Below are 9,895 nucleotides of genomic sequence, written 5' to 3'. Positions count from 1 at the left end.
GCAGACTTCACTCTAGGGGCCCCCAGAGTGAAGGAGAGTAGGGGGGTGCACACGGGGGGGTACCTGTGGTACCCCTCTGCATTTGCATAATCAAAGCGGCAGGCACCGCGCGGTGCCAGCCGCTTTCATTATGTAAATGCAAAAGTGCTAAACAAGTTCAAAGACGCCAAGGGAGAACTGACAATCATGTCAGTCAGCATAACATTGGACCGCCCACCCCCCTTAGAGACTGAAGGGGGTGGGCGGTCTGGCGTCATGTTGACTGACATGATTGTCAGACAGGGACAACAGGCCGCAGCACAAGTGCTCATGAGTGGGGACGGAGGGTGAATTTTTAGCCCATGCCCACTCATGAGCACTTGTGTTTTCACTTTTTTGCACATGTCAATTAGGGAACCGAGGGACTCCTAATGGGTGTGCGGCAGGCGAAGAGTAGCCGTGCCCAAAGCCAATCCTGGGGCTGCCAACCATGGAGCAAGCATTCACATGTAACGCGACTTGCTTGTACTCAACCCTCTCGGCATAACGTTAATAGATTAATCAACATGTTTGTATTACTAACATTGCAATACATATCATACGAGGGAAGCTTGCACATGTGCTTTTACTAACCGTAATCTGCTTGCATTATTTTGGCCGCTGCTACGCAGGATTTTCTACTGCGCATGCGTCTGTCATACTCACGTGTGACATGACGTACTCTTTGCTTTGGAGGGAATTTTTTCTTCTGTGCACTAGACTTAAAATGGCTGCTATGTGTTACAGCATGCATGGAGGTTGAACTGCTGCTTTTGCTAAGCTGTTCGTTCTGCTTAATCTTAACACAATAGTTGAAAATAAAGTAATGGGAATAGAGATAAGTGGTATACAGTGCACTCAATTATTCTGTGTTCTAAAACTGTTTTCTTTTCTATTTTTTATGTATCGTAATCTTTGGGCTTGGGAGGTTGTATTACTCCATCTTGAAAAGTCACACTGTGCATGTCAACTCCAGAAGGAGCTATGTGATTTGACTCCTGACCCCTGTGAAGGAAGCTGAACTAAAATATGGACTACATTATTGATACATTCACTACCGGGTTGAATAAAAAATACGTCAGAAAATAAAAATGATGGGCGGGAACGTTAATAGAATATTCAAAAGAAAAGTGTCATTTTGGTATGGTGTGATGACCTCTCCTCATCTTTCTGTCCAATCAAATTTGGGAATCCCTACACTTGCAACATTGGGGGGTAGTACATTGACCTGGAAAGCAGTATAGTTAGGGTAGGTTTAGCTAGTTCATTTGTCCAACTTGTCCTAATAGCTTACCTGTCATACCCAACACACTCAATAGGTGACCAAGAGCAGAGGGCTGCGGAGCACTCTGTCAGAAGAATCGATAACCCAATCGGGGTTCTGGGAAGCTGAAGTGCTGGCAAAGCACTTTGTCGGGGAAATCGATAACCCAATCAGGGTTCCGGCTGTTAGCTGCAGAGAGGGAGTAGCGCAGGCGCTGCAACTTAACTGCGGGTGCCAGTCTTTACCTTTGGTGGTCCTGTCCTGATCCAATTTGGCTTTACCTGTCCTGATTCTGATCTGCACCTGCTAGCCTACTGGCGACTGCAACTTTCGGGGTTCTGTCCTTCAAACTGATTTGTAGCCAGGATTAGTTCTTCACACCATTTCTAGGTAAATATAAATTTATGTGGGTTCGTCATTAACTTGTTTCCTTCTCTTTCCGTTCCTAATGTTACATATTTGATAATAGCGCTTGCATGTCGATGTTCCTTTTCTCTTTACCCATCCTATTGATAAAGTTTGATTTATGTTCCCTTTTTCCCCACCCTTTTGTAAATGCTTAAACGTTTTGATCGTATTTTATATTCCCTTTCTTTACCTTCCCTATTGCTAAATGATCAAAATTAGTTTGATACATCTTTTGCATAGTTACATTGTGATTCTGATCTTCATAATTGAAAGTCTTTTGGTGTTTAATCTTTGGATCATGACCATTTAAGAAACTTAGATAAAGAATTTAAAACTTCCCGAGTTTGTAATTATTATATGAGTGCAAATGTTATTATTCCTATTATGCTAACACCCTTGATCCCTTAGGACTTTAGGTACCGGTGATGTGGATTGGTAAGTCAAGGTATAGTTAGGTCAAAGTCCTAAATGTTTAAAATACACTGGTAGTAGAGCGAAGGCTACCTACATATTTTGTTAGATTTATTGATTATGGGCCCAGGCGAATATTGATAAAAGACTAGTCAGGTGACCTGCGCGCTCTATCACTGGCAGCGCCAGGATTAGACGAGAGGGGCCTCGGTCCCCTAATGGGTGTGCGGCAGGCGAAGAGTAGCCATGCCCTAAGCCAATCCTGGCGCTGCTGGTGCCACAGCGGGACTCCAAAACCTATTGTAAATCACAATGGCCATTTCCCTAAATTCTCAGAAACACACATACATTCAACAGTGGGGCCCATTATACTGCATACTTACTTTGTTCATTTAATTCAGCTCAGAGATTTGGCCAGCAACCCAGGAGTCCTACTATAACATTGGCGGAGTGTCTAAACCTATTTAACGATTTATTATTTATACCTGCAATGTAAAGCAAATTACCATGGCTTCATTTTAAACATCATTTTATTCAGACACACCACCATAATGGCAATGGATCTGCTAGAACGAAAACTAAGCGTAGGAAAAACCAAAGACCAGCTTTTACTTCTCCATTTATCTAATTTTTATTCACAGCAAACATTCAGTATGTCCAACATTTAGGCATTTATTTATTTCTTTATTCAATAAGAATCTTTAACTTTATTTTCAAAAATGATCATTTATTTTAAAGCTCAGAAATAGACATTTATTTTAAAGTTCAGTAAAGTTTAGCAAAGAACAGAGAGTTCCAAATTCATTCTCTCTTAACATCCCTAGCTAATACCCTCATCTTATCCTAACAGACCTGCAAAGAAAATTAATCAATCAGAAAACAAAGTTCTTACATCCAAGAAATCGATCTTCAGTTCGGCAGCATCTCCAGAGGAAATCGAAAGAGTGATCCCTTCTAAGCAAAATCAGGGGTTTTTATACACTATTTTCTAGCTTAATCTATCTAAAAAGTAGCTAGCATCACTAATTCGAGCTCTGATTGGACAAATTTGGGGTAGATGAGTACTTCCTTATCATTACAGTATGTTTTTCACAATGAATCAGCAGAAAAATAAAGGGGCTTTGTTTAAGACAGTTTGTGACCTAGGCGCTTCCTTCAATCGAAACATAGGAGAAAGTTCTCAGGCTCTGAGCATTACATCATCCATGCTTTGCACCCATCCTAGGTTCCGGGGTAAGGTGTCCTTGAACCTCCCATCCAGATTACTCGCGCTGGCAGAATTTTAGATGTACATGCGCAGACCAATACTCGCTCGCAGTGACGCAAAACAGCCATTTTCAGACTAGGCCTCGCAAGCCACATTTTGGAAATATCATAGAAAGAAAAACAAATTCATGTTAACTATGGTAATGAGACCCTTCTGTTTACCACCCACCATTCTAATATTTCCCAATTAGTTATTACCTAGCAAATAAGCTACATAAATGCGTTTTATACTTACATATCCAGCGACTTTTTAGCACGAAACGTTTACAATAAGCACATTTAAATTGCGTTTGTTTATAATTAAGCTGTGCATTAATTCACATCACAATAACAACACATATTAATTCATTTTATGGCATCATACAAGCAAGATTAGGGTTCCCATATGTTCATGTATGCATATTACTCTAAGGTTGGTTATTTAAACACATCACACCATTAGTGAACGTTAATGTTATGGAACATTGATTTCGAGAGAGGTATACAAAATTTTGCATTTACCACCTCGCTCCATCACTGGCAGCGCCAGGATGGACGAGAGGGGCTGCCAGTCCATTCCAGTCAGTGCCGACGTGAAGGCGCCAAGGGGAGCACATGTGGCAGGGACCGGCTTAGAGGTAAGTTTGCTGTTTATTATTTAATTCCCCGCTCCCCACGCAACCTCCCCCAGCGATCCCCCGCGATCCCCCCTCACCGCGCGCCCGAGCTGTTTAACCCCTTACATTGCTTTCTCTAAGTAACTTATGGTGTTGCAATTTTCTTTCCTAATGGGGTACTGTCAATGTGTCTCCTGTGACCTCATGTGTGGTAGCTACACAGTTGCCTAAACAAAGATATAGTAAAAATTAAGCCCTATGCAGGCCGTAAAATAGATTGTACTTTAATTCGTAGTACAATAGCCATGAATGTCCAGTCATCAGGTGACACCATCTGTTCTTCCTCATTTTATGAATTCATTCATGTTTCTCTGTTAATGGCAGTTTCAATTACAGACCAATGTACAATATTTAGTCTGGACGCAGACCTAAGCAAATAAAGTGCGCATGCGAGTAAATGCATAACTCAGCCATAATGTGAAAAAGCTGTTGAAAGTTTCACAGGAGCTGAGCAGTTTTCTGCTGGCACTGAATTTGCACGGACTGCTGGAGGAGAGATTTCCATTCGAGCCAGAAGATGGAAGCTGTAATATCAGTCTACCTGCGAGAATAGCACGCTGGCCCTTTCTGGAGCTCCAAGCACCTCGGGCATGACTTTATGTGCTGTGTTTTTCGGGAATTACTGACGAAAATTCCAAAAATGAATGAAAAAACTGACATGCTCTGGTGCATTTTAAAGGTCTGGCCGTTGAAAATGATATTTGCAGATGCCTGATTGTATTTCAAGTGCATGCAGTTACAACACCTTGTGTCACAGCCACAGCAGAGCGTGTCATCGTCAGGGCGGGACTGAGAACCAAAACAGGTGTACGGTCCTGTGTGTGTCATGATCACGGTCGTACGGGACTACAATTCCCGGCATTCCATGGGCCAGAACTACAGTTCCCATGATCCTTCGCGACGGAGCGCGAACTCACGAGAGATCACTTAAGGAAGTCGGCGGCAGGGGACTGGTGTCGGGAATTCCTCCAGAGTACTGGATTGCTGTGTTTGGGTTTTGGATCTACGACGGTGCGGTAAGGGTGCTTCCCACCAGTGTGCTTTTCAGCAGGATCGCTGGTACATGAAGACTGTGTGTTTTGGCTACTCTGTAATGGCTGTTACCTTGGTTTTGGTTTCTTGACTATTTGGACAGTTGGATTTGGCTCGGTCGGCATTTTCGGCCGACGGAGGAAAACACTGCTACTGTCTTGTGGTGTTTTAGGGTGCAACATTAACGCTAGTTGTTGTGCTTTGCAAATTCTACGGTTTCTACCCTATACCCATCTAAGAGGCATTATATGGGTCGTTGGATGAACTAAGAGTTCCAGGGGTCTTCAAATGTTTGTTTTCATTGAACTCGATTTCACATCCTAAGGTGGCAGCGTGTATTGAATTGTGTATGGGTGTTAACTATTGTTTATACCTCTTCTAATTAACAGGGGTCTTTAGGAGGTGTATGGTTTACACTTTAACCCTGTGAAGCATTGTAGAAGTATACTTAGGTAGGTTCTTATATGGGTGATAAATATGAGTCAAGTGATATCCTGTAGGGTACTGACATTTATCATGTTACTGTTACAGGCCTTTTTGTATTGTTGTAGTTACACCGCAACAACTCCAACGCTACCAGATACCTCTGCACATCTACGAGGTTTATTTTTCCTTTACAGGTATAACTAATAGAAGGATGTTTTCTATGTAAATGTCAGTTCTGCTTAGTGAAAACGTAGTCTTATGCGTGTGCTCTGTTTGTGTCTTTCAGGTCTCCCTCCCCACTGTCCCCTTCCTTTCCTTCCCTGATCATTTTCTTTTTTCCCCTCACTTGATCTTCCCAATGCTCTGTGCCATTACGGCAACTCAGGCGTTGGTTCGATCTAGAGGTGGGCATACCAATCAACAAACCGATACAGAGGACGTTATCATAACAGTGTGTCTCTGTACCTACGATGTCTGGATCAAGCAGCACTGCCTCCTGTATTTTAAGTGACCTGTGTGTCTGTGTGTGTGTACTTTATTGTGAGTCTTTTCAATGGGTTAACGTTGGCAGCGTTAAGGGGGAATCTACGCCGGCCGAGCTCACCTAGCTCTGCTGAGGCGTTTCAACAGCTTCTTACTCCTGTGTGGCGGCCAGGCTTTGCTCCGCCGAGCGTCCTGCATCTACTGCTTCCTGACTGGCCGGGCTTGGCTCGGCCGGTCAGGACTAGATCACCCAGCAGCCTTGAACCTAGGACGCCGCCCCCGTCATCAGCCAGCGCTAGGAGGCGCATAAAGCACCGTTTGCTGCCGAGGTCTCTGTGGCAGCGTTAAGGGGGAATCTACGCTGGCCGAGCTCACCTAGCTACGCTGAGGCATTTCAACAGCTTCTTACTCCTGTGTGGCGGCCGGGCTTCGCACCGCTGAGCGTCCTGCATCTACTGCTTCCTGACTGGCCGGGCTTGGCTCCGCCGGTCAGGACTACATCACCCAGCAGCCTTGAACCTAGGACGCCGCCCCCCCGTCATCACCCAGCGCTAGGAGGCGCATAAAGCACCGTTTGCTGCCGAGGTCTCTGTGGCAGCGTTAAGGGGGAATCTATGCCGGCCGAGCTCACCTAGCTCCGCTGAGGCGTTTCAACAGCTTCTTACTCCTGTGTGGCGGCCGGGCTTTGTTGCGCCAAGCAACCTGCACCTACTGCTTCCTGACTGGCCAGGCTTGGCTCCGCCGGTCAGGACTACATCACTCAGCAGCCTTGAACCTAGGACGCCGCCCCCCCATCATCAGCCAGAGCTAGGAGGCGCATAAAACACTGTTTGTTACCTCGTCCCGCGAGGACGCACACGGGACGCGCCGGGCAAAGGGCGGGCCGTCTGTGGCCACCTGGGGCAGGAGGAGGCTAGGCTGGGCCACCACTCTTGGCTCCATCTTTCGGGACCTTCTAAATCAGTTAAACTGTGCAGGAAAAGACACCAATACACCACTTGTACCTAGTTGACAGCACAATACGTATATCAATGGTGGCAAAGTCTGAAAAGGGCTTAAACACTCCTATGTCAACACGCTCAACGTCGAGGAAAAAAGAACTAGCTATCACCCCATTACCTAGCCTGACGGCGATAGACAGAATGCTACAAAAAACTATTGGGGTTGTTGCCACTGCAATAGAAAATACTGAGAGACGATTGTCATTACTGCCAAGTTTGTGTCTATCAAATCTACCCACCCTAAATAGTAATATCCAAGTAAATACATCTGTAAATACATTGTATTCTCAGGATTCCATTCTTATGGAATCATTCGCTGATTTTCCTGAGAAAGATTACAACTGTGTTAGCATCCCGCAAAAATCACCCCCCACTGACCTTCCATATCGAGAAAGCAGATTGTCAGTAACTCCCAATATGCGAACAGATGAGGAGTCTCTTATCTTAATTAGTGTATCTGATGATCTGGAGAGGTTGAATGAATGTAGCAATGTCAACACTAGCTCAACAGATAAGTTAGATAATGTGAATATCCCTCAAAACGCAGGTGGCAGTAGTTCTAAAGGTAAACTAGCACCCAGTAGAAAATTGCTGATTGCACATAAATTTCGGTGAAAACCAAAGGGTAGGCAGAGGAAAATAGTACCCCCTTTTCTGAAACAACAGGGTGATAGGAGGAAGACACAAAATTGTTCTGATTTGCAGCCCAATGAAGATAGGTGCAACACCCAACAGGAAACACCATCCCTAATTGTAGCAGACCTTATGACCCAAATTGAGCAGTTAGTAAAGTCACTTACTTTACCGATAGTGGAAAGATTAAAGGTTCTAGTGGACAAGGAAGGAAATCTAGAACGGCTAGACATAGCCCACTCAGACATGCTTGAAAACATAAATATACCTGCTAAACCAGCTCAGGAAATTGTCCCTAAAGAAAAACCCCTGAATAAACTGGCTAATGGTGGACCGAGAGTAAATAATCGTACCACACCAGTGGAGCAATCAATACCCCGGAAAATGCTGTACCTAATGCCCGTATTGTAAATACAGGGCAAATAATCACTGTAGAAAAGCCTAAGAAAGTTAGCTCGGAACTTACCAATTTAAGCAAGGCAGTCCCTACGCAAAAAACATATAACATAATTCCCGTGGTTATAAATCTACCCCCTGAGAGTAGTGCATACATAGCGATCCTTGCCAATGTTCCAAAAATTAAGGTCCACCCAATTTGAAAACCAAGCAACGCTCAAAAACAAGGCATTACACTGGCTCTCCAGAAATTGTGGTTTCCCTATGTAAGGGGCGAATCAGATAAGAATGGTTCAGAGAGTGGGATGGTTGGACCCCAGCAAAAAGGAAATTGATGGCGATTGTATCATTATCAATTTCAGAACACCAAAATGGGCCAGGGACTCATTTTTGAATGCGCCATTACCCTCTAACTGGGAAAATAATACTACTCTACTCCCGCTAGATTATTTTTATAGGGGCCAGAAAGGTAAGCATCACAAGGCACAAATAATTGACCATCCCAGAGTTAACTACCACAATGTAGCCTATAATTGTACTACCACACCTAAGTTCAGAGACAACTTTTTAATTCCCACCTATAACAGATTTCAGGTATTCGATCCTACAGACGAGATAGATTGACTTAGTGATCAACCTGAACTCTTGCTTACAGATATCGAAAAAAAACTGATGGTATGGGAAAGGCCCTCCAGGGACACACAGCCCCCTCCAACGAGTTTTTGTCTAGATCTGAAGCTGATCTTGAGGTGGCAGGATTAAATAAAGAGGATGTGGATATTGAAGGAGTAGTGAGAGGTGGCATGCATCCATCTGCAATGATAGTCCAACGTGGCATAATTCCAGTTACAGATGTCAGTTCAATAGATAGCCAAGCAACGGTCCAACCCCACATTACCTCATATAATGTTAACTATGAAGGCCTTAACATCACCACATGGAATATTGCGGGAATTACTGGAAAACTTACCACCCCGTTCTGGAAGAGCTTTATTAATCAAGGGTACGATATAATTTGTCTCCAGGAGACATGGACTAGAGAACAAATTCATGTGGAGGGGTATACATCATATCATGTAGCCGCAGTAACATCCGTAGCTGGTAGGGCAAAGGGTGGGCTTTTAACCTTGGTATCAACCAAGCTCATTGAGTTTAAATTCGGCAGTCGCTCCGAGGTTGGTCCATACGCACAGATATTACGTCTAGAACATGGAAAAGGTAGGGACCTGGTTATAACAAATTTTTATAATAACATTTTGGGAGTTAACCAGGAATCGATAATACAAGACATAGGGAGGGAAATAGAAATAATTTTATTACAATCCAGAGACCCACCAGTTATCGTCTGGGCAGGTGATTTCAACATACAAGCCTGTAAACATGCACTAAAGGGGATTTGCGGTCATTTAGGCGAGCAGGATAGTAGAGACGGCACTCCTTACAACCATTTTCCGCATACCGTTTTTGGAAATGCATTAAACAATTTAATTGCGAAAATGGATTTGGAGTTGCTGGATTGCACAAAAAATAGTGATAACAGGGAATGTCCATCATTTAAAGAAAGGGATGCCCACCCTAATATTGATCATGTCCTTGTGACCTGTGGCTCGGTCTACTCTAATTTATGGGCGATTGAGCAAACTGTGAGTGACCATAACAGCATCTCACTCACATTACATGGTTGGGGGCGTAAAACCTATACCGATGGGAGACATATTCAAGGGATCTCAGCCGAAAGACCAAATGGCATGAGAATTAAATGGGCCAATACTAATCCAGACCAACTTATGCTGAACGTTCATCATAAATGTGCTGTAGAAATAAGTTTAGGCATTGAGGGTATTCCGGCTAGTCTCGTTGCTAACTTTGTAAAAATAAATGCGGTAATTGATGGCCTATTG

At 43.8% G+C, this 9,895-nt stretch overlaps 1 protein-coding gene across 1 annotated transcript in view; it reads left to right on the top strand.

Moving 5' to 3' along the window:
• Positions 1–7,382: 7,382 nt before the first annotated feature.
• The window catches only part of LOC147678525 (extracellular calcium-sensing receptor-like), an 84,860-nt gene continuing 82,347 nt past the window's right edge, over positions 7,383–9,895 (top strand). The window contains exon 1 of the mRNA XM_086945670.1: positions 7,383–7,530. Within this exon, the coding sequence (XP_086801796.1) occupies positions 7,383–7,530 (148 nt within the window). The remainder of the gene's footprint in view (positions 7,531–9,895) is intronic.

This window comes from Lissotriton vulgaris, chromosome 12, assembly GCF_964263255.1.
Source record: "Lissotriton vulgaris chromosome 12, aLisVul1.2, whole genome shotgun sequence".
NCBI lineage: Eukaryota > Metazoa > Chordata > Amphibia > Caudata > Salamandridae > Lissotriton > Lissotriton vulgaris.
Note: the sequence above shows the minus strand (reverse complement) of the source record. Positions and strands in the feature narration are given on the sequence as shown.